Consider the following 24,562-nt stretch of genomic DNA (forward strand, 5'->3'; position numbering starts at 1 on the left):
ATTAGAAACAAGGCAGCGTCGTCAATATGGCGTTTGAGTCTCAGAGCAACAGGACAAGAACAAGAGAGGAACAACCAGGAAGTGAGAAGTCGGCGCTTCCTGTTTGCAGAGAATATGATGTTTTACACGCCGTCCCTAACAACCAGAAAACTAGACTCGACCAACGCTTTCTACAAACTGGCAGGATACAAACAACGTGCTTTTTTCTACCAATAGCAAACAAACTAAGGTAGAAATCAGGGAAACAATCCCAGTCATAGGAGTCTTGATAAATAAGCAAAATACCCCAGAGGAAACCTGAGGAAGGAGGTAAAGGAACTCTACAACGAAAACTTTAAAACCAAAGAAAATTCCAGGTGTGGTTGGAATAAGCCTGTAACTCCAGCACCCGGGAGACAGAAGTAAGTGGACCTCTATGAGTTCAAGGTCAGGCTGGTCTACATATTGAGTTCCTGGCCAACCAAGGCTATATAGTGAGATTCTGTCTCAAAAGACTAAATCTCTGAAGAAAGAAATTAAGGCAGAGATTAGCAGATGAAAGGCCTCTCATGCTCACAGATTGGTAGAATTAATGACGTAAAAATGATCATCCTAGCAAAACCAATATACAGATTCAATGCAATTGCAATCAAAATCACCATGGTTTTCTTCACAGAAATAGAAAAACAAAATCTTAAAACTCAAATGGAAACACAAAGGAACCCAGAGAGCCAAAGCAATCCAGAACAAAAGTAACAATGCCAGAGGCATCACCATACCTGACCTCAAACGATACCACAGAACCACGGTATCAAAAAGGGCATGGTACTGGTACAGAAACAGACGTGTAGATCAGTGGAATGGAACAGAAACCCCAGAATAACCCGATATAATTGCAGCCACCTCGACAAAGACACTAAAAACACACATGGGAAGAAAGAGCATCTTTGAAAAGTTGTGCTGAGAAAACTGGATGTCTACACATAGAAGAATGAAACTCAACCCTTCCCTCCTGCCTTGAACAAAAATCAACTCCAGGGGCTGGAGAGCTGGCTATCTGCTCTTCCAGAGGATCCAGGCTTGATCTCCAGCACCCACATGGCAGCTCACAACCATCTATAATTCCAGTTCCAGGGGATCTGACGCCTTCTCCTGGCCTCCACAGGTAAAAGGCTCACATGTGGAGTAGCAACATCCAGGCAAGCAAAACACACACACACCTCAAACAAACAAAAACACTTTTAAAAAAATTCTGCATGCCAGCTGGGCAGTGGTGGTGCATGCCTTTAATCTCAGCACTCAGAAGCAAAGACAGGTAGATCTCTGAATTTGAGGCCAGCCTTGCCTACAGAGTGAGTTCCAGGACAGCCAGGACTACACAGAGAAACCCTATGTCAACAAACAAACAAACAACAACAAAAATGGGCTGTAGAACTGAACAGAGAATTCTCAAAAATATTACAAATGAATAATAAACATTTTTAAAAGTGTTCAAACCACAGCATAAAAAGAACTACAAACTAGAGCTACTTTGAGATTCCATCTTGTCCCAGGCAGAAGGGCTATCATCGGGAAATTAAAAGACAATAGATGCTGGTGAGGATGTGGAAAAAGAGGCACTTCTTCACTGTTGGTGGGAGTGTAAACTAGTGTAAGAGAGAGGCACTTCTTCACTGTTGGTGGGAGTGTAACCTAGTGCAGGAGAGAGAGGCACTTCTTCACTGTTGGTGGGAGTGTAAACTAGTGCAGGAGAGAGAGGCACTTCTTCACTGTTGGTGGGAGTGTAACCTAGTGTAAGAGAGAGGCACTTCTTCACTGTTGGTGGGAGTGTAAACTAGTGCAGAAGAGAGAGGCACTTCTTCACTGTTGGTGGGAGTGTAACCTAGTGTAAGAGAGAGGCACTTCTTCACTGTTGGTGGGTGTGTAAACTAGTGTAAGAGAGAGAGGCACTTCTTCACTGTTGGTGGGAGTGTAAACTAGTGCAGGAGAGAGGCACTTCTTCACTGTTGGTGGGAGTGTAAACTAGTGCAGGAGAGAGAGGCACTTCTTCACTGTTGGTGGGTGTGTAACCTAGTGTAAGAGAGAGGTACTTCTTACTGTTGGTGGGAGTGTAAACTAGTGTAGGAGAAAGAGACACTTCTTCACTGTTGGTGGGAGTGTAACCTAGTGTAAGAGAGAGGCACTTCTTCACTGTTGGTGGGTGTGTAAACTAGTGTAAGAGAGAGAGGCACTTCTTCACTGTTGGTGGGAGTGTAAACTAGTGCAGGAGAGAGAGGCACTTCTTCACTGTTGGTGGGAGTGTAAACTAGTGCAGGAGAGAGAGGCACTTCTTCACTGTTGGTGGGAGTGTAAACTAGTACAGGAGAGAGAGGCACTTCTTCACTGTTGGTGGGTGTGTAACCTAGTGTAAGAGAGAGGTACTTCTTACTGTTGGTGGGAGTGTAACCTAGTGTAAGAGAGAGAGGCACTTCTTCACTGTTGGTGGGAGTGTAACCTAGTGTAGGAGAGAGAGGCACTTCTTCACTGTTGCTGGGAGTGTAAACTAGTGTAGGAGAAAGAGGCAATTATGCACTGTTGGTGGAAGTGTAACCTAGTGCAGCCAGTAAGGAAATCAGTGTGGAGACTCCTCAAAAAACTAGGACTAGACCTACCATATGACCCAGCTATTCCATCTAGGACGTGCCCAAAGGCTGGACACCCCACTACTGAGAACTGACTCGTCTGTTTACTGCTGCTCTATTCACAATGGCTAGGATGCATTTTTTAAAGTTGGAAGGGAGGTGAATGACCTGGCTAGAAACTGCTCCCCCGTGAAACTATAGTTTATTAAAAACACCAGTGCTATGTGTGGGGTAACTCCTTGTAAGTTGGTCAGGGAGGTCCTGGTGGTCCCTAAAACAATATAGGCACTTGTCGTTTATCTTGGCTATCCACTAGAGTCAGATGACAAGACCTTCCTGCTGAGGACACCACACACTTTGGTTGCATGATACAGAGAAATCAAGCTAGAAATGATCTGGAAACGTTTTCCCCATGGACCAGCTTTCATAGTGCTAGAAGGTGCTATGAGCTGGTGGGGAAGAAAAGATTCCCCAGCTGTGAACTACAAATGACAGTGCTAACCTGTCAGGCAAGCTGTGCCTACTTGTATAACAGTGGCATGACTGTTACGGGAGGTAACTCCTGCTCTTGACTGAATCTGAGGTCTACTCCACTAGGGGGAGTCCATGCTTAGTTCTCTAAACCTACTTAGTGTCTGGAAACCCACTCAATGTATAAAAAGGGAGGTCATAAGCCCTGTTGGGGAATTAAACTCTATGGCTTTACTAAATTCACAGTGTCAAACCACCTTATAAACATGCATGTTTACTCCCATAGCTAATTCCTGTTCTTAGCCTTAATCAGAATCTCCTCTTTCTAGTGAACACTGATGAAGGGCGAGATATATGGCTGCATAATAAGACTAAGTGACAGCTGACTGCTCAGCTCTAAGAAAGACATTCATACCATCCCCCGAGGTTCACGAAGCTTCGCAGAAGAGGGGAGAAAGACTGTGAGGGCCGGAAATACGGAAAAGGGCTGCAGAACGCCATCACTGGGGTAATACACAGCCAGCGCAAGCAACCCTGAAACTCTCAACAACTACAGATGACTGCACTGGCCGTGAAAACGGATGGGCCCATCAACAGCTGAGCAGATGGAAGAGGGATGCAGGCCGCTCCTCCACAGCTGAACTACGTCCTACAGACAGATTCAGGGGAAGGGGAAGCCACTGCCTTCCGTGGTGGACCACTCATGACCAGGCTCTGAGGGACGGTCCCAATTAAACAGTCACACAGACGGTGCTGGTTAAACTAAATGGGAGACCGAACCAAACCAACGTCATGAATTGGGAAAGGGACAAGTCGGGAGTGAGGGGGCTGGAAGGGGTGGGAGGAGAATTCAAGAGTGGGGAGTAACCAGAACGTATTATATACATGTACTAACTTGTCAAAGAACTTAATAAAAAAACAAAACCAAAACATATTCTGTTCTCTCAGTTCTAAGTATGCAAGTCTGACTTCTGAAGTGAAAGACCAGTAAACGAACAAAAACAAAACCAATTCTATCTCAAAGTTTCAGAACTTTGCCAATTCTTAAAATTTAACTTTTGATGCTGGGGCTCAAACCCAGGGCCTCATATGTGTGAGCCACACGGTCTTATTCCTGAGACGTCCTCTCACCTCAGAGCCTCACCTCCAGCAGGCAGTGTTCTACCACAAGCCTAACTTACGGTTCTAATGCTGCACAGTCACTACAATGGAGATCGTGTCTCCCATCATTAAGAACAGAGACTTAGTCTAGAAGTGGACCGAAATATAAAGTCAGATTACTTCCTCTAAGGAAAATGATCACTTCTGTGTTCGAACACTAGCTCCGATACTAAGACTGTAACCATGACATGTGATTCAACAGCACGCCAGTTATGAATCAACGTGCTATGGTGACTCTTACCTCCTCCCCTATAATTGTCAGCTTAGGGAACTTCCGTGCCAGGGAAGAGCATATGCTCATCTGTACCAAGCGGTCTGCTTTGGTCTGCAGGTCTGTGGCTGAGGTCTGTAACAAAGAATGCAAATCTCAATAGAAATACCATCAGGGATAAATGGTCTTCCCACTCCCAAGTGCACAGTACCCATATAATTTACACTACATTTTCAGATTTCGGATTCACAGAGCTTAGCCCCAAATAAATCAACTAGTCATATGCCCTGCTGCTTCTCAGAGAATTAACAGCAGTTAAGAATGGGAAGTGAAGCTAGGTGGTATTGCATGACTGTAATCTCAGCACTTAGAAGGCTGAGGCAGGAGGATTGCCATGATTTTGAGATCAACTTGCGTTACAAATATATCGATAAATAAACATAATTTAGAAACACAGGGTGTTCGTATATGTGTTGATGGAGATCAAACCCACACCTTGTGCACGCTGAGCAAGCACTCTACCACTGAGTTATATTACCAGCTCCATAAGGGTTCAAGTTTGCAAAGATGCTATTATATTGTTCGGAATGTTTTCTTCTCTATTGAGAAATTCTATTATAAGATTCTAGTTGCTAACCTTCTTCATAGGCTAAGAGGCAGGAAACTACCATGTGGTGCTACATACTTTTTAGAATCTCATACTTGCAGAAGCAGCAGGTTCACCAGAGGTCCTAGTCTAGCCTGGTCTACACAGTGAGTTCCAAGCCAGCTACCATAAGATCTATGTAAGCCTAGTCTATACAGGGAGTTCCAGGCCAGCCAGGACAGCACAACAAGACCTTATTATCTCAAAACCAAACCAACCAACCAAACAAAAGAAATAAATTTACACTGTTCCAAAATGAAGCTGAATACACTCTATCATCAGTGTATGAAGAGTGTCCTCTGTAACTTCCCCCACTTATTCTTGTAATGCAAGAGTTCCTGAAGATAATTCATTAATGCATCAGAAAGAATTTCTGGGTTTTTTTTGGGAGGTGGTGGTGGTGAAGACGGAGGTGGGGTTGAGGCAGGGTCTCATATAGCTCAGGTTGGCCTTGAACTCACTATATAGCCGAGGCTGGGCTTGAACTTCTGAACCTCTTGCCTTCATCTCCCAAGTGCTGGGACAATGGCTGTCTAGCACCACATGTGGCTTTTATAGCTTTGAATAAGAAATGCTTATTTAAAAATCAGATTTTCTCAAACATGTTGTATGTTCTAAGGTTGCATGGTTTTGTAGGGAAGAGATTAGGATCTGTTCTGGAGTGGACTTCATCATATATACAAAGACCTTGAATGAAGTAAGGAGTTACTTTCTTTTTTTTTTTTTTTGTTTTTTGTTTTTTGAGACAGGGTTTCTATGTGTCATAGTCCTGGCTGTCCTGGAACTCGCTTTGTAGACCAGGCTGGCCTTGAACTCACAGAGATCCTCTGTCTCCCAGAGGGATTAAAGGCGTGCGCTACCACGTCCGGTTTGGAGTTCTTTTCAAAGTAGATGTTGAAAGGAAGGCTCTGGTGAAGTCCATCATTTTACCATTACTTGGTCTAGACTATGACATTCTTTACTACTGTGAAGAACAGACACTGAGTGCAGAAACAGACAAGATGGCGTACCTTCTGCACGATGCCCAGGTCTCCTTCAGCAATGACACATCTGACTATGGTCCCTGCCTTCTGAGCGATAGAATACGCTGAGGCCACCAGTCGCATCAACACAGTGTGGCTGGAAGCCATGATGAGCCTTGAAGGAAAGGAGAAAAATATTTTGTTACTAGAGACCAGCTACTAGTTTCAATTAGTTGAATTCAAGACAAACAATACATATTTACTGAATGCCTGGGGCTGCCTCATTTAACTACATAGGCTCTTTTTTTTTTTTTTTTTTTTTTTGTTTGTTTTTTTTGTTTTTCGAGACAGGGTTTCTCTGTGTAGCTTTGCGCCTTTCCTGGGACTCACTTGGTAGCCCAGGCTGGCCTCGAACTCACAGAGATCCGCCTGGCTCTGCCTCCCGAGTGCTGGGATTAAAGGCGTGTGCCACCACTGCCCGGCTTTTTTTTTTTTTTTTTTTTTTTAAAGTGTTTCTCTGTGTAGCCCTGGCTGTCCTGGAACTCACTCTGTAGGCCAGGCTGGCCTCAAACTCAGCGATCTGCCTGCCTCTGCCTCCCAAGTGCTGGGATTAAAGGCATACACCACCACTGCCCTGCTACTACATAGGTTCTTTAATAAATATACACTAAAAGAGACTTGGAAGAGACACAGTTTTGGTATTAACTCTTTCAATACACCCTGTAACACTCTCTCTTAGCAAACAAAGCATTTCAAAGCCTGGAGAAACGAACTCAGCAGGTGAAAAATTTTGAGTATAAGGTGTGTAACATGCAAAGTAGAAGTCTTAGGAACTAAAAATATATTATGTAACATCTGCCCTTAATCAGCTGATATTTTGAACACTAGAGCTGATAAGTGCAAGAGAGGGGTGAGCAGTGTAGAGGACTTAGGTGTCTACATAGGGTAAACTGCAAAAAAGAGGAAGGGGGCTGTAGCTCAGTGGTAGAACACTTGCTTTGTAGTTCAGTTCAGCCTATCAGGGCCCTGCATATAAACTCTAGCACTGTTTAAAAACTAACAAACAAAAACTGCATGCAATTGCAACTGCATAGCCCCGACAGGTCTAGAACTCCCTGTGGAGACCAGGTGGCTTTAAACTCACAAGAGAGCCACCTGCCTCTGTCTCCTGAGTGCTGGGCCTCCCTACTCATTCTGTTTATCTGACAGTCTCACTATATGGCCCAGGCTGGCTGCAAAGTACTAATCCTCCTGCCTCAGCCTTCTGAGCACTGGGATGACAAGTATATGCCATCATGCCTCGCTTCAACAGAAAGATGTAAAAAGGACACTCTGAAGGGCCATCCTTGTGGGGCCAACTGAGGTGTTAGCTATACTATATTCCAGCCTGGTATCTTCCCTCCCATTTCTTTCCCTTTCCTTCTACAAGTGATTTCAACAACACTCCCTAGAAAGCCTGCTGTACTATAGTTCTGTCTCCAAGGGCTTAAGGCAAAAAACTCTCAGGCTACCCAGTGTTCGAACACATACAAAATGCAAAGCCTTGGGTTCAATTCTCACTACAACAAAACACAAAAACAAGGCACAGTTGGTGGCCTGGACCAGTATGAAATCCTAGCACTCAGAAAGCTGAGGCAGGAGGATCCTCAGATGCAGACCAGCATAGGCTATATAGTAAGTTCTAGGTCAACCTGGCTAAATAAAGATACATTATTTCAACAACAACAACAACAAATACAACAACAAAAACCTTTAAAACTTAAACAAAAGCTTTTCCAACTCAAAATCAAATCAGGTTGACATGCCTTTACTTAGGTCAAGCAGTGCATGATTATTCCTTATCCACAGGGGCAAACCCATTTCCATTGCCAATTTCTGATGGAATAGCTGACTCCACATACCTTTAAATCCACCTGCATCCTTTTCTGTTGCCTCTGATCTAATCACAAGAGTTAAGAACATAAATGGACAATAAACAAATATGGGAAAGCTTTTAAAAGATGCAGTTGAGGAGCTGGAGAGATGGCTAAGTGAATAAGAGCACGGGTTGCTCTAGCAGAGGACCTGGGTTCAGCTCCCAGCTCCCACAAGGCTGTTCACAAGTATCTGTAACTCCAGTTCCAGGCCAGTTCCTCTTTTGGCATCTGAAGGCACCAGGCATGCATGTGATTCACAGGCTTACATGCAGGGAAAACACTCACACATAAGATAATAAAACAAATCTTAAAAAGAAAAGAGGGAGATGCCAGATGGTTGTAGTGCATGCTTTTAATCCCAGCACTCGGGAGGCAGAGGCAGGTGGATCTCTAAAAGTTTGAGGCCAGCCTGGTCTACAGAGTGAGTTCCAGAGCAGCCAAGGCTATACACAGAAACCTTGTCTCGAAAAATGAAAAAAAAAGGGGGTGGGGGTGGGGAGAGAAAAGATGTAATTGAAACTGATGTGCAGCACTGAAAACTATTTTTGTGGCCAATAGCTGTCCGGAGTTAAAATGAAAATAAAATGGAAAAAAAAATGGCTATCCATGTGATATATCTTATATTGTAATCAAGCTATGTTGATTTCTTGACATACTAGGTTTTGCAGGTGGAATAAAGTAAATTACGATCATTACCAATTCAGGAACACCACAAATAAAACCCAGAAGCAACAGTTTAGGAAAACATTTCACTGAACAGCCATCTATACAATGTACTTTGAACTGGAAGGGTAGATCCAGGTTACTAACCTTACCCAGCACCTTTTCTGGGGAAGGGGGTGCTGGGAAATCACATCTGAGGCCTCACCAGGCAAGCTCTTTCTCACCGAGCTCCCCTCGACTTGCCACATGCCTCAATGCTGATGAGAGTTTAACTCGTGGGAGTGGCGACAGGGAAGTACTTTTCTCTCACTGGAACTTTTCCTAGATATCATTTACCCTTAATCCAGTTCAGTAATCATTTGAGCCTTGTTGGGCTTCGGGCACGACTAATCCACGTCCTCTCAAGCTCGCCACATATACGCAGACTTTTCTTCTTCCAATGGAAAATTTCCCGGCTGCCTGCTCGCTACCTTACTCAATAAATGCACCCTATGTTTATGAACCACAATTTGAGGAGAGCATCAGTTTGTAAGACATAAGAATAGAAATATGACTACCCCTCCAGGCCCTAATACTTTTCTCACCATAGTTTTTAAAGAAATATATAGTTTTGATTCTTGGTATAAAGAAAAAGAAAAAAAATTATCAAAACACACAATGTGTAAAGGAGATCTTTACTAGCCTTCTCACGTCTCCCCCAGCAACCCAGTGGGAAGTATCTTTTGAAGTGACAGCTGACTGAAGAACAAGGCTAAGGCTAACCATAAGTTAACTTCCTTATAGCAGCTCAGAAAACTCGTCCACCTTTCTCTGAGTCTTCCCTGAGCACTTCTTCTGGGAACATGACCTTTCAAAGGCTTAGCTAAAAAAACAGCGTGATGGCTAACGACACAGACTTTGGAGTCAGCTGCCTGTGTCCACATCCTGGGTATGTTAGCTTCCGGAAAGCCACCCGACTTTCCATCCTTAACTTCTAAATAGGAAAACCGCACCGATTAGTAGAGGGTTGCTGTGATTATTAAATAAGTATGACATGGAAGGCACGGAGCGTACAGACAAACACCAAACAGCACTGGCTAGAGACGTTTATGTCATTTCCTTTGTTCTGGTTACAACAGGGATACAGGGAGTGCTAAAGACAAAAGGCGAGGGGCTGGAGAGATGGCTAATGGTCAAGGGCACACAGAGGTCAGACCCCAGAACCCAGGTGGAGCAGCTTACAGACACTTGTAACTCCTCTGCTGGCCTCCATGGGCCCCTGCACTCATGAGTACATACCCACGTTAGGACACACAGGCACAAACGTATAATCTAATAAAGCAAAATCGAAACATCTCCATGGGCTCACACCTCCGAATGAATACTTTCTCACCAAGTGCTGGTGCTATTTTCAGACACTGTAGGGAGAACTTTTAGGAGGCTGGGCCTAGTGAGAGGAAGTGGCTTCCTGCAAGGTGGGCGGGTACTGACACCTGCTCCACTTGTCTGTTCTCTGTTCAGGCTCTCTGCTCCCAGATCCACCAACATGTAAGAAGCCACATGCAAACTTCCACCGCCGAGAATGGGGGCCAGCCACACGTCTTTCCCACCGTGACGAACTGTGTGCCCCTGAAACCATCAGGCAGAATAAACGGCTTCTCCCTTAGCTGCTTCTGACTCACTGGTGAGGAAAACAACTATGACAAGCGATATTCTGGACTAGGGAGCAGCGTGGTACCTGATGGGACAGAGGTTCGTCTGCACCATGCTTTAGGCTTGGGCCTTAGAGTAAATATGAAAAGCAGTGAGTCAAAAGGCAATCAATCTAATTCCCAGGCACTGTAGGGAGTGTCTAAGAAATCTGCACAACGCCTGCCAGCTACTCTAGAAGGATGGAACACACCAGCCAGGCATGGTGGGTGCTGTAATCTTACCACTCAGAAGGCTGGGGTTCCTGTCACTAAGAGAACTGCTCAAAGTTCAGAACAGCCTGGACCAGAGACCAAGTGCCAGACCAGCCAGGTCTACACAGTAAGACCATCTCAAAAACAAAGCAAACGAAAACAAAAAACAGCAACAGAAAGAAAAATAGCTGGGCTCAAGTGACCAGTTTCTTCTCATAGCCTTAAGGTTTAAGGGCAAAACAACAACTACAAACACCTGTATCCTTTTTGTCCTTTATCTTTAATTCTTTTTTTTTTTTTTTTTTTTTTAAAGATTTATTTATTTATTATGTACACAGTGTTCTGTCTGCACGTATCTCTGCAGGCCAGAAGAGGGCACCAGATCTCATTACAGATCATAAGTCACCATGTGGTTGCTGGGAATTGAACTCAGAACCTTTGGAAGAACAAGCAGTGTTCTTAACCTCTGAGCCATCTCTCCAGCCCCTTTATCTTTAATTCTTACAAGGATGGTGAACATGCAGATTAGGCTTGGGCCTTAGAGTAAATTTTAAAATGTCTGATATGTTCCCAATAAAAGCATTAAAATCATTTATCTTTGGAACCTGGTTAAACAGTGCTGAAGTTCAAGGCATCTGGAAAGATAAAAATCAGCATGATGGAGCAAATTCTGAACAATTAATAGAGATCCCCTTGTTACCAGTCATCAAAATATAATAATCAGCTGGGTGTGGTGACCCTGCTCCAGGTCTTTGCACTTAGGAAGCTGAGTCAGGAGGACTGGGAACACCACCAACATTAGTTACATAGTAGGTTCCAGGCTAGCACTGGCTACCTAGTGGAGTAATTTCTCCAAACATCCATGCATGCACATACAAACTCTAAACAAAACAAAATGTTTGGAGAAAGTATATGTGTGTGTGTGTGTGTGTGTGTATATAATATATATATATATATATATTATATACATGTAAGTGCACATATTACACACATACACACACACACTCTGCATTTTTTTTTAAAGGTTCCAGGAAACATACTCCTATAATCCCAAAACTCAGGAGGCTGAGGTAAGAGAAGCTTGGGTTTGAAGCCAGCATAAGTTCGGTCTTTCTCAGTCTGTTTCTCTAATAAGTTTTAATTAAAAGAATGAAACCATAAAAACTCTAGGAATGGTTTTATAACTTGTAAAGGCCTTTGAAACATAAAATTAAGAATTCATAAACAGAGTATTAGCAAATTTACACAGAAACTAAAACTCCAAATGGCCAAAATGCCATAAGCAAAGCAAAGTCATAACTGATAAAAGAAGAGGTTAAGTCCTGTACCATATAGTAATAACTGAAGTTTCATTTGGGGCTCTTATGCCTCAGTATGTAAAAGGCAATACTCCAGTGAAAAACGAGGCAAGAACAGTTGGCAAAAAGTTCCCAGAAAAAGAAAAGCGCTGGCCACCAAATGCACGAATGTAATACAACCGAATATAAAAGAAATGCAAAGTTAGAGAATGAGAAGTGATTAAGATTCACACATGTAAGCGTTTGCCCCGTCTTCAAGGACTGAGAGAACATGTTCCTGCGGGAGCCCTTTAACTAAAACAAAATGTGTACATTGTTCGATGCAGCTATTATATTCCTGGGCAAACAAATCACAACGGCCTACCAGCGTGCAGAAACGACAACCGAAAGAATGTTGGCTATTAAGAAGTTTGCAAATTTGGATGCAATAAAAAGTGAAAGTCAAATTTAACCTTGCTGTTTCCTCATTATTAACCAGTGTCCTCCAGAAAGCCAGGCCCAGATAAACAACCCCATGTAACCACTGGAGCTTCTAGATGCGGCTGAACTACAGGCAGTGTACCCCCAGGGCGCTGGGCATCACAACCCCTGGCTCTCCTCTACTCGGTGCTAGGGGTGGGTAGTTACCGGACCAAGAAACTAGGGCCTCCCGGAGGCCCTGCCCCACCGCGGGAGACACTTACACTCAGCCGCCCCGCGTCCCCAAACTGCTGTCCTGCCCGGTCGCTCTCCGCCCGGGTCCCCACTTCCTGCAAGTGCAAGAGTCCAACATGCAGAGGCGGCTTCCGCAGCTGCGCTTGCGGGAACTCGGCGCAGGCGCACAACAGCCTCCTGTGGGCTCCGGGAGGTTGGGGAAAAGCCTGTTCTGCGCTTTTGGCACAGGTTCACGCCACCTGTTGTCAAAGTCCGAGTCCCCGGGACGTTCCCGAGTGCTGGTTCCTGGCGTCTTGGCCTCACCTCAACAACAGTTTTTTCCTCGTTTTGTTTCTTGACGCAGGGTTTAGGTAGCCCAGGCTAGCCTAGAGCCACACATCTTCCTAACTTAGCTGCGACTGCGCAGGTGCCACTATGCCCGGCTTGGCTTTATTTTTTGATGAGTTGCCTTTATGGGATTGTTTTCATAAGAGCAGCACTTTTTCCCCCCTTAAAAATCTCGCGTCGTTATTTTGTGAGGATAGAACGAACACATTTTGTTTCTACGTGTTTTCTGCAACTCTCAAACTTAAACCATAACGTGTGTGTGTGTGTGTGTGTGTGTGTGTGTGTGTGTGTGTGTGTGATCAAGGTCTCACTTAGGCTGGCCTCCAACTTATGGCAATCCTACCTCAAGTTTTCATATATTTGGCAGTTAAGAGCACTTGGTCTCCCTGAGGACTCAGGTTTGGTTCCTAGCACCCACAGAGAGGCTCACAACCATCTAAAACTCTAGTTCCAGGGTACCCCACACTGTGAGCACCAGGCACACACGGTGCACATAAATACATGCAAAGTGTCATACACATAAAATAAGTAAATCTAAAAAAAATACAAACTCACGTATTGGCTTTTGTAAATACATGGTAATTTTATAACAACTGCCATAAATAAGCACAAATAAAACCTATCTTATGCATACAGTGGAATGCAGAGTCCACAGGCACTCTGCCTTGTATCTTCCTATAGGGTTTTCCAGGAAACAGCCGAGTTGAATGAATGCGGCAAGTTGTTCTGTAGAGGGGTGTGTGTGTGTGTGTGTGTGTGTGTGTGTGTGTGTGTGTGTGGCAGGGTGGGGGCCGAGTGTATGAATCTTCGCGCGGCTGTCAGGCTCCTGGATGGGAAAATGCACTTCAGAGATGACGTGTATTCATTTGATGGCGGTGCAAACACGAGGACTCACAAAACACTTAAATGCTGGTGTTTAAATTCCAGCTGGAGAAGCCTGGCATCCCTAGAGCCAGCTGGTTAGTGAGACACCACATGGGTGAGCTCTGGGTTTGATTGAAAGACCCCGATTCCATGAATAAGGTGCAAGAACTATGGAAGGTGAGTCCCAGCATCAGTCTAGGACCTCCACATGCACATATGCACACGTGCATACCACACATACACATGGAAATAGAAGAAAAGGCATTACACACCGGAACAGTACATCCAGCCGTCTACTTTCAAATTCTCCCAATTCTTGGTACCAAACTTCTTCACGTTTGTACTTTGAGATGACTGTCTGTCCTCCTGGCTCCCAACTTGAGCATCTTTTTATAGTCATTGGCTGTTTGCTTGTTTACCTTTTTTCTACTTTATCTTGATTTGCAGCAACTTTTTATACATTTTTTTTTTTTAAATGTAGAACAGGAATGGCAAAATAACAGCTGTGAACATGTGTAGCCCTGGCTGTCCTGGAACTCGTAAATCTGCCGACCTCTGCTTCCCAAATGCTGGGATTAAATGCCTGCGCCACCACCGCACGGCTTTAGTCCCGCTGCTTCGTATGTTTACGACCCTGAACAAGTTGCTTAACTAAAGTGTTTGATTAGGGAGAACCGAACAATCTCGGTCCCCGGTCTCTTTACCCTTGCGTGACCTCGGGGAAGACCCGGTGTGGCGCAGACCTCCAACCCGGAAGCCCCGCTCCCTTTTGCCTGTGCCCCGCCCCTTCCGCTCCCGAGCGCGTGCGCACTTCCACGCAACTGAGTTCTTCGAGGGTCCCTGCGTGTAGGTCCCGGGCCGCTGCCGCGGGCTGCGTGCGGAGGCGGCCGCTTGTGGCGCCCACCATGCGTTGGGGGCTGCGCCCTCACGGGCCCGGGGCGGCGGCGCTGGCCGCTGCCGGGAGCTTATGGAGGCCAGCCCGCTTTCCCGGCCGCCTCGGGTGTCTGGGAATGCCGAGGAGGCTGGTGGTGCGGTCAGTGGCAGGGGCGGATAGCCCCCAGAGCAGCCCGAACAGCGGCAGATACCGGGACACGGTGCTGCTGCCGCAGACCAGCTTCCCGATGAAGCTGCTGGGCCGCCAGCAGCCCGACATGGAGCTGGAGATCCAGCAGGTACCGGGCGCGGCCACCCGGGCAGGGCGGGGTGGGCCAGCTCTGCGGAACGCTCGGGGCCGCTGGGGTTCCCAGACAGGCCCTAGGGGGGCGGGTTCCGAAGCGAAGCCCAATGCCCAGCAGTGCACCTTCCAATTTCAGCACCAAGCGAGTCGGCTTTGCACACTCTTCCTGTCTTAGTTGTCAGAAAGTAACCAGCATGAAAATAAAAGTTCAAGTGTGGGCTGGATAGATGGCGGCGCTTGCTGCTCTTGCTGAGGATCTGAGTTCGTTTCCAAGCACACTAGTGTGGCAGGTTCACACCACCTGTAACTCTAGCTCCAGGAGAGCCAATGCCTCTGACCTCCTCCGGCACCTGCACTCAGATGCACCGCTCACAAATAATTAAAAATAAAAACTAAGTCTTTAAAAAATAATTCAAGTTTTCGCAAAGAAGGGAAGTTGAAGACCACCTTAGTTACATGTCTAGGCCTTTCGCTGGAATTTTGACTCCTTTGCAGGACAAAGTAGCAGTCCTTGAGTTCCCTTGTAGACTGTATATTTGTCTTCAATAGCATACTCAGTTTGGCCGAGACTCACGTGTTAGTATAACATTAGAGTCTTTAAAATATTCCTGGTCACTAGGAATACTGCTTAAGTGAATAAAGTTAGCTTGAATATTCTTTGGATATAGGGAAGTATTGAGGCCAAAGAATAGCAAGAATAAATTACCAGTGTGTTTTGGGTGGTAGAGAGGGCTGGGGATGGACAGGTCTTTCAGCAGGGCAGGATTGAGGCAGTGGATATTGACAGACTTGCCAAGAATTTAGAGCCCCTCTGCCACGTAAAAGTTTAGACTTTAATCTGAAGTATTGTTGTGGGCAGGGAAGACTGCTGACTGTTTAATACTGGTTCCTTTCAGGAATGTTTCCAGTTATATTTCTGAGTTGAAAGAGTTGGAATGGGATAAGTAATAACTGAGGTTTGATAAGATTCCACAGCATGTATTTATGTGATATGTAAACATTGGCTTTTTTTTTTTTTTTTTTTTTTTTTTTTTTTTTTTTGTTTAACAGAAATGTGGGTTTTCAGAGCTTTATTCCTGGCAAAGAGAAAGAAAAGTAAAGACGGAATTTTGTCTTCATGATGGACCTCCTTATGCAAATGGTGACCCTCATGTTGGGCATGCCTTAAACAAGGTACTTATAGTTTAGGTTATAAAACTTGGAAGTAAATACTCTGCAAAAGAGCATATTCTACGCTGTGATAATTATGTAAAGTTACATTGGCATATGCAAATCAATGAATTGTTAATGAGTTTATTTATTTATTGTGGTGCTGGACATAAAACTCAGGGCCTTGTTCATGCTAGGTAAGTAGTCTACCAGGGAGCTGCATCCCAATGTATTTTGTGTATGTTGTGGGGGTCTGTGGATGGAACCGAGGATGTAACACATGGGAGACATGCTCCTGTTACTGCCTCTCATCTCTACATCTGCAGCCCACACTGGATACATTAGTAGCAATACACAGTTTTAATACTGCGTGAACATTAACATTGCAGGTGTTTCCTTTCAGCTTTTTGTTACTTTACACTTAAATTCCACCTCATTCATTACTTCTTGTTTATGTGTTGGGCATTATTCTGTACTCCAGACAGTGAAAAAAATAAAGTCATATCCATTCCTTATACTCTATTTGGGAAGATAAATTATTAAGATATGTAACATGCTGGACTGTTACAATAGCTGTGGAGGAAACAAAAGTGGAAAGGAGAGATAATAGAGTCATTGCTGTGTATGGGTGCTTTGCCCATGTGTATGTCTGTGCACTGCTTGCACGCCTAATGTCTGCAGAGGACAGAAGAAAGCCCGCAGATGCCCTGGACTGGAGTTAAAGATGGTTGTGAGCTACCATGTGGGTGCCTGGCTTCTCTGGAAGAGCAGCCAGTGCTCGTAACTGCTGAGCCATCTCTCCAGTTGTAATTTTAATAAACAGATTTGGAATGGCTCTTCAACGGGAAAGGTGAAATTATGGGAAATACTTAAGAGAGCAAGTGAGAGCCCAGTGTGCTGGTGTTCTGCATTCCTACATTTGGTAGTTGAGGTAGTAGGATCATCGAGTGTTTGAGGTCCATCTAGGTCCCCTAGTGGGTTTGAACATTATGGACTAGAGTTAAAACCTGTCTCAAAAACAGACAAACGAAACAAAACAAAAACCCCCAAATAAGTAAGACTAGCCAGTGCAAGGCTTGAGATGGGTGTTTTTGGCTCCTCTGAGGAATAGTAAGGAAGGCAACATAGGCAGTACATGAGGGGAGAGTGTTAGATATGGCTACAGATGTAGCAGAGTCCAGATTGAACAGTCCATTTAGAGGACTTGGGCTTCATTCTGTGAATACTAGCGAGCCTTTGGCCTTCAGGGTCAGGTGGTCAAGTAGATGCACTCAAGATCTGATTTATTAGATAATTTACTATGATTTCAAACATTTATTTGGTCTGACTAATAGGATCATTTCAGGTTGTTTTGTTGGTGATAGAGTGTTGAGGTTAAGGCGTCTGCAAGCAGAGAGACCAGTCAGGAGTCAGAGGACAGCGACAGTGTCCTTGACAGTTGAAGCCACAAAAGCAAAAAGAGTCCAGCTTTGGAGTGCAGTCTGATGTGGAGCTGATGAACAGAACATCCTGTGTTAAGACTCAAGGCCGCTTCAGAGAGCTTTGACCTGGAGCACGTAGGCCAGTGTTTCTCTAACTTGGTGGGGAAGATGGTGGGAGGGTGGGTGTTTGGAGGGAGGAGTTCAGATTTGGGCAGGGGAGGAAGATGCCGAGTAGTCAGAAGCAAAGCCACCAGCGCAGGGTCTGGTCTGTTTCTGAGGCAGGTGGATGGCTGTTGAGTAGGCTCTGAGAGAGCTCATCTGGCCACCTCTGCTTCCCACTGTGAGGGAGAAACTGCAGCTGTCACCGTGAGTACATGATGTGACTGCTTCCCAGGGAAAACTGTCTTGCTACAGCCTGATGATCAATTCATCTTCCTTTAGTTTTTAAAAAATTACGTTTATTTGTATGTGTGTGTCTTAATTTCTAACATATGATTAAAAACCAAAGAGACTGCCATATAACTTTATTTTATGTTTGTTTTTGGTACTGGAGGTCAGGCTGGGTGCTGCTTCTGTGAAGTATTAGACCTCTAAGCTACACTCCAAAGATTTTCTATTATTGATCAGATTCTCCTTTCTGACAGATGTACTATATTAATGCTGTATTTTTTCCACATGGCACTGTTTTAACTACGTTCCACCTTTTTTTGAGACAGACTCTCTTGAGTAGCTTGATCTGGCTTCAGACTCATGACCCTTCTCCGCCTCAGAATACTGCCGTTACACACGTGCACCACTATGCCCAGGATGTCTACAGATTTGATACGCTCATTGTGTTTACAATTATACCTCCCTGCATTTTAAAATACATTGACCTATTTGCATGTGGAGGGAGGGCACACATATCACAGTGTGTACGTGGAAGTCAGAGATCAAACAGCTTGAGGGAGTTAGTTCTCCCCTTCCACCATGGAGCTAGAAAGACAGGAGTCAGTGCCATGTGGATTAGGAGTACAGGACTGATTCTAAAAATGGAAAACTACCTCCTCCATTGCCTGCCTGGAACCCTGTCAAAGGCCTGGGAGTCAGTGGGGATTTGGTCTTGTTCCTCCTCAGCCAGTGTGGTCTTGCCTCCTTTCTCCTGCCTGGTGAGCATTTCCCAGGTGACAAAAATGACTCACATTGTCCATTGTGAAATCTCAACCAGGTTTCCTGACTTCGCTCTAAAGTCATACCACCTCAGCCCCCAAAATTATTTTCTAGCCCTTTAACATAATTTTTGCTTCCTAGAGAGTGTACATAATGTTATAATTTAGTTTCCACTGGAAAACGAGGCTTGTTTTCCCGTTTACTGCTGTCTCCTCGGGACCTGGAACACTTTTTGGCTCAGAGTAAGAATACTGAAATAGGAAAATGAAAGGCCCTGTCTCAGTTACTTTTCTGTTGCTGTGACACAACACTATGACCAAAGCAATTATAAAAGAAAGAGTTTATTTGAGGCTTACAGTTTCAGAGAGTGAGTCCATGACCATGAGTTATGGGGAGTGTAGGTAATATGCATACAAACACACACACACACACACACACACACACACACACACACACACACACGCAGAATATATATATATATATATAATTTTTTTTTTTTTTTTTTTTTTCACCCATACTGGGATTGAACCCTGGGGCTGTGTGCATGCTGGAGAAGTGCTCTACTGCTGAGTTACTTGCCGAGTCCTCTTTATTTTTCGGTTTTGAAACAAGGTCTCACACAGTTATGTAGGCTAGCCTTGCTGTCACTGTAGCTCAGACAGGCCTTGAACTTGGGATCCTCCTACCTTAGCCGGTGGCCTCCATAGAAGCTGTGATTACAGACTGTGCCCCTGGCCTGATCTGAGAAGGGGAACTCAGCTGCCGATGCTCCTGCTGATGAGGCCTGCTGTTGAGGGAGGGCCCTGTTAGTACCAAACAGTTGAGCAGTGTGAGATTCCATCTCCTGGGTGCAATGTCAGTTCTGCAGGAGCCTCTGCTTCTTGGCAAGTGTGAGCAACATGTACTGCATTGTCTGTGTTAATGTTTCCATAAGTATAATCAAAGTTTCTAACTGCCTTATTTACATTCTGGGGTTTAGAAGGTCAAAAGAATTTCTTTAAAAGGTACAGTGGGCTGACACTCTTTCCCCCAATTGACAAATAGTGAAATTTGGGCATAATGGTTTTCAAGTTTCTTGTTTGATTTTCCCCCCTTGATAACATTTATATTGTGAAATTCAAATATTTGTTATTTCTGTGTAAATATAGCACATTAATTAGTAGATTTAATTGGTTATTTTATAGAAATACTGTACAATTAGACTTGATGCTTTAAAAAGAGTCAGATTATGAGCTGTGTGTTTTCTGGATGGTGATTGTGCTTTCATCCCTGCAGATTTTGAAGGACATTGCCAATCGATACCATATGATGAGAGGCTCCAAAGTGCATTTCGTGCCTGGCTGGGATTGTCATGGGTTGCCCATCGAGACAAAAGTGTTATCAGAGCTTGGTGTAAGTGCTCAGACTCTTTCAGCCATGGAGATCAGAGAGAAAGGTGAGCTCCATTTTCATTTGAGGTGAATCTGTGGCTGCTCGACCTCCTTCTAAAACCAGGGCTCTGCCTGTGGGAGGTCTTTCTTGTCGACTTTCTTTGGACTGTCAGTCCCCAAATAATGACAGGGAGACTTCTTATTAATTATGAAAGCTTGGCCTTTAGCTTAGGCTTTTTCCCAACTAGCTCTTACAACTTAAATTAACCTGTTTCTATTACTCTACCTTCTTCCACATGGCTCTTTACCTCTCCTCCATTCTGTATGTCCAACTTCCTCTTTGTCTCCCTGGCATCTCCTCTGCACCTAGATTCTAACCCTGAGTACCTCTCTCTCCCCGGAAGTCCCACCTATTCTCTTCCTGCCTAGCTATTGGCCATTCAGCTCTTTATTAACCAATCAGAAGGCTCCTTGGCAAAGACTCATCTTCACAGTATACAAAAAGATTATCCCACAGCATCTGCCAAAGGGACTTTGCTTTGTTTTGGTTACAGTGAGACCTATTGGATATTTACTACTTCACGTCAGAGACAATTCCGATTTTTTTTTTTTGGGGGAGACAAGGACCTCTACGTTTACCTCAGGTTGACCTCACATTCTTAATTGCATCCTCCTGCATTGGCTTTCTGAATCCCAGCATCATTGGCATGAGCCTCCATGGATCCCCAGATTTTCTTTTTTAAATTGACTTTTGTAAGAACTCAACCAGAAAGTTGTTCTTTGACCTATTAGTGTGTGTGCATGCATGGAGACACACACACACACACACACACACACACACACACACACACAGAGTATAATAATACTACTATTAATATTATAAGGAATAATGTGGAATATTTTCCAGCTTTATTTATTTATTTATTTATTTACTTACTTACTTACTTATTTACTTATTTATTTACTTATTTATTCATTCATTCATTCATTTATTTTTTGAGATAGGGTTTCTCTGTGTGACAGCCCTGGCTGTCCTGGAACTTGATTTATAGACCTGGCTGGCCTCAAACTCACAGAGATCCACCCGCCTCTGCCTCTAGAGTGCTGGAATTAAAGTCGTGCGCCATCACTGCTTGGCAAAATTCCAGTTAGTTAAAAAAAAAAATTGTTCTATATTTTGGATACTTTCAAATAGTCTCTCTGCCAAGAACTTTTGGTACGACTGGGCATGTAGCTCAGTAGGAAGAGGGCTTACCTGGCATGATGAGGCCCTGTGTTCAGTGCCCAGCACTGCAGGTACTGGGAGTGACAGTATATTCCTGTGCTCCTGGCTTTAGGGGATCAGAAACAGCTACAGAGTGAGTCAGAGGCCAGCCTGGGTAAACAAGAGTTCTTCTGTCTAACTGTGCATAGCACCTTCACTTAGAGAAGCATGTACCAAGTCATGTTTAAGAATATAAAGTCAGGGTTGGGGATTTAGCTCAGTGGTAAGGCCCTGGGTTCGGTCCTCAGCTCTGAAAAAAAGAATATAAAGTCAGCCCAGTGGCTTAGAATCCTACCACTTGGTAATCAGCTGCGCAGGAAGACTGCTGTGAGTTTGATTCTTGGCCATATAGTGAGTTTAGGCCAGGCTGGGTTTCTCAAAGGCTTTTTCTCTTTCCTGCCTTGTCTTTTCTAGCTAGATCATTTGCTAAAGCAGCCATTGAAAAGCAGAAATCGGCGTTTGCTCGTTGGGGAGTGATGGCAGATTGGAATAACTGCTACTATACATTTGATGGGAAGTATGAAGCCAGGCAGCTGAGAGTGTTTTACCAAATGTATGAGAAGGTAATGCAGTGATTTTTTTCTTCTTCCCAGTGTAGTAAATTAGGTGTCACAGAAGTTCAGCCTCGATGTTGTCCTAGTTATTTCTCTGTTGCTGAGATGAAACACCGTGACCAGAGGCAGCTCGGGGAGGAAAGGGTTGATTTGACTTCTGTGTCCCCATCACAGTCCAGTGAGGGAAGCCAAGGCAGGGATTCAAGCAAGGCAGGAACCTGGTGGCAGGAACTGAAGCGGAGGCCATGGAGGGGTGCTGCTTACTGGCTGGATCCCTGGGGCTTGCTCAGCTTTTTTCTTACACAACCTGGACTACCTGCCCTTGAGTGGTGCCACCCACAGTGGACTGGGCCCTTCTACATTAACCATTAATCAAGAAAATGCCTTATAGACTTGCCTGTAGGCCAATCTGAAGGAGGCATTTTCTCAGTTAATATTCCCTCTTTGCAGATTTATATCAAGTTGACAAAGTATAACCAGCACAGGTATTCTATCTTTGTCTTTTATAGGGCTTGGTTTATCGATCTTACAAACCGGTATATTGGTCTCCCTCATCAAGGTATGTATTCTTTGGTAATTAAAAGGTGGGGAATATTTGTGAAGCTTCCACATGTTTATGTATTGATACTTTAAAATTTCAGGACCGCACTGGCCGAAGCAGAACTTGAGTATGATCCTGAGCATGTTAGCCGGTCGGTCTATGTGAAATTCCCTCTGTTGAAACCTCCTCCCAAGTTGGCATCTCTTACAGGTGGGTTTAGCCAGAGCTTGAGTTTGTTAATGGTCTGGAATTATTATGGTTGCTAACATATTTACAACTTTCCTCCCTCAGATGGCTCATCCTCTGTTAGCTTTTTAATCTGGACCACCCAGCCTTGGACAATTCCTGCCAATCAGGCTGTTTGCTATATGCCAGAAGCAAAGTAGGTGGTTGGTTATATCTTTTTATTTTACCCACAAATAAGATATGTGTTAAATTTATTTCACTCTCATGACCCTTTTAACATCTAGTGAATTATCCCTTAGTTAAGTTTATATGGCTGTTCCTGCACTCTAGAATAGATGATGGTCTATGTGAAGACCTTTCAGCTGTTTTGGGAAAGTGAAACAGATATGAAGTCTGGAGTGCTTCGTAAACTACTCTGACCTGGAAGTCGATTTTTCCAAAGTGATGTCATTTACCTGTGGATGTCTTTCTTCATCGTGGGTGGGGCTTTATTCTGAATTTCATCTTCAGGTATGCTGTTGTGAAATGTTCCTCTTCTGGGGATGTCTACATACTGGCTGAAGATAAAGTATCACCTGTTGCTTCTACCTTGGAAACAACATTTGAAGTTATTTCAACATTTTCAGGTGAGGATTTATAGACATTGTCCAACCATCAGTCATTAAAATATTGGGTTGATTGGCATTTAGTAGTTTCTTGGATATTCCCCATTGTGAATTATAGCAGATATGACATCTGTGTTTCTAGAGGAAAAAAATGAAGAAATACATGTAGTTTTCTTGTTTATTTCAGAGTCTTACTATGTAGACCAGGTTGGCCTCAAACTAGCTCACAGAGATCTGCCTGCCTCTTTCTCTCAAGTGCTGGGATTAATGGTATGGGCCATCATGCCTGTTGTCAAGGGCAATACTTGTATCAGAGGAATCTTTTATGAGTAATAATTGGGACTTCAATGCAGTGACTGGTTTTATATAACTGTGGAAGTCTGAGAATATTTAAAAATAATTTCAATCCTTAGAGATGATTACGTCTTTTGAGTTTCTTGCTGAAAAGCAATCTTACAGTAAATACAACTTTAAAAATTGAATGATCACTTAGCTACAGAAGAAAACCTTATGTTCATCAGTTTAGGTGTAAGATGATTAGAAGGGTAAACACACAATCCTATCAGAATAAAATGGGGGACGTAAAGGCAGGAAGGGAGCTGGAGTTTCTAAGATCACTGGTTCTCGATGGTGCAATAGGTAAGTTAGAGGACCCAGTGTGTTCCCTTTAAGGCCATCCCTAGCTGCATGGTGAATCTGAGATGAGCCTGAGCTCTGTGAGATCCTGTCTCACAGAAAAAAAAAAGATTTGATGGGGGTTGATCCCAGGATATGATACACAGAAAGAATGCTCTACCACTCAGCCATAGCCTAGCCCTTCCTGTAAAACACTTCTTAATGGTTTCTCTCTTTCTTTCTTTCTTTCTTTCTTTTTTTCTTTTTTTTTTTTCTTCTTCAAGACAGGGTTTCTCTGTGTAGTTTTTGGTGCCTGTCCTGGATCTCTCTCTGTAGACCAGGCTGGCCTCAAACTCACAGAGATCCCGAGTGCTGGGATTGAAGGCATGCGCCACCGCCACCTGGCCTCTTAATGGTTTTCTCAACCTGCAGGTGTGGATCTGGAAGGTGGTACTTGCAGTCACCCTTTAATTCCCGATAGAGGGTCTCCTCTTTTACCTGCCACTCACGTGACTCTGGCCAAAGGAACAGGATTGGTTCACACAGCCCCAGCTCACGGTATGGAAGATTACAGCGTAGCATCTCAGCACGAGCTCCCTATGGTACTATTCCTCTTTTTTCCTTTTAATTATTCACCTTGCAGATTGAAAATGATTACTCCTAACTAACATCTTTGTTTCTTGGTAATAACAATTTTTGTCATCATAGTTAAATTGTGAAATGATTACCTTTATACAGTATCCTAAAACATTATTAATCTGTACTAATTAAGAAAGTTCCTAGAATTAGCACAAAATCAGAACAGAATTAGACCTGAAGAATACACATTATTACATGAGGGCACTTTTAAAATATCCACAGGCCATGTTTAATTC

The 24,562-nt window shown here is 44.0% G+C and overlaps 2 protein-coding genes across 3 annotated transcripts in view; one reads left to right on the top strand and one right to left on the bottom strand.

The window, feature by feature from the left end:
- Positions 1-14,179, bottom strand: part of Bpnt1 (3'(2'), 5'-bisphosphate nucleotidase 1) — a 29,362-nt gene extending 15,183 nt beyond the window's left edge. The window contains exons 1-3 of one of the 2 annotated variants that reach the window (XM_059280739.1): positions 13,929-14,179; positions 6,100-6,226; positions 4,474-4,578 (exon numbers count right to left, since the gene is read on the bottom strand). In XM_059280739.1, coding sequence (XP_059136722.1) covers positions 4,474-4,578; positions 6,100-6,226; positions 13,929-14,056 — 360 coding nt within the window. In that variant the 5' untranslated portion in view covers positions 14,057-14,179. Of the gene's footprint in view, positions 1-4,473; positions 4,579-6,099; positions 6,227-12,494; positions 12,618-13,928 lie in introns of those variants that run through there. The other variant, XM_059280740.1, reaches the window with a different exon arrangement.
- Positions 14,180-14,509: 330 nt separating this feature from the next.
- Positions 14,510-24,562, top strand: part of Iars2 (isoleucyl-tRNA synthetase 2, mitochondrial) — a 40,610-nt gene continuing 30,557 nt past the window's right edge. Inside the window, exons 1-9 of the mRNA XM_059280965.1 lie at positions 14,510-14,828; positions 15,884-16,006; positions 19,828-19,987; positions 21,601-21,749; positions 22,250-22,299; positions 22,382-22,491; positions 22,573-22,663; positions 22,978-23,093; positions 24,120-24,289. Of these exons, the coding sequence (XP_059136948.1) occupies positions 14,562-14,828; positions 15,884-16,006; positions 19,828-19,987; positions 21,601-21,749; positions 22,250-22,299; positions 22,382-22,491; positions 22,573-22,663; positions 22,978-23,093; positions 24,120-24,289 (1,236 nt within the window). The 5' untranslated portion in view covers positions 14,510-14,561. The remainder of the gene's footprint in view (positions 14,829-15,883; positions 16,007-19,827; positions 19,988-21,600; positions 21,750-22,249; positions 22,300-22,381; positions 22,492-22,572; positions 22,664-22,977; positions 23,094-24,119; positions 24,290-24,562) is intronic.

Source organism: Peromyscus eremicus, chromosome 15 (genome assembly GCF_949786415.1).
Source record: "Peromyscus eremicus chromosome 15, PerEre_H2_v1, whole genome shotgun sequence".
Lineage (NCBI taxonomy): Eukaryota > Metazoa > Chordata > Mammalia > Rodentia > Cricetidae > Peromyscus > Peromyscus eremicus.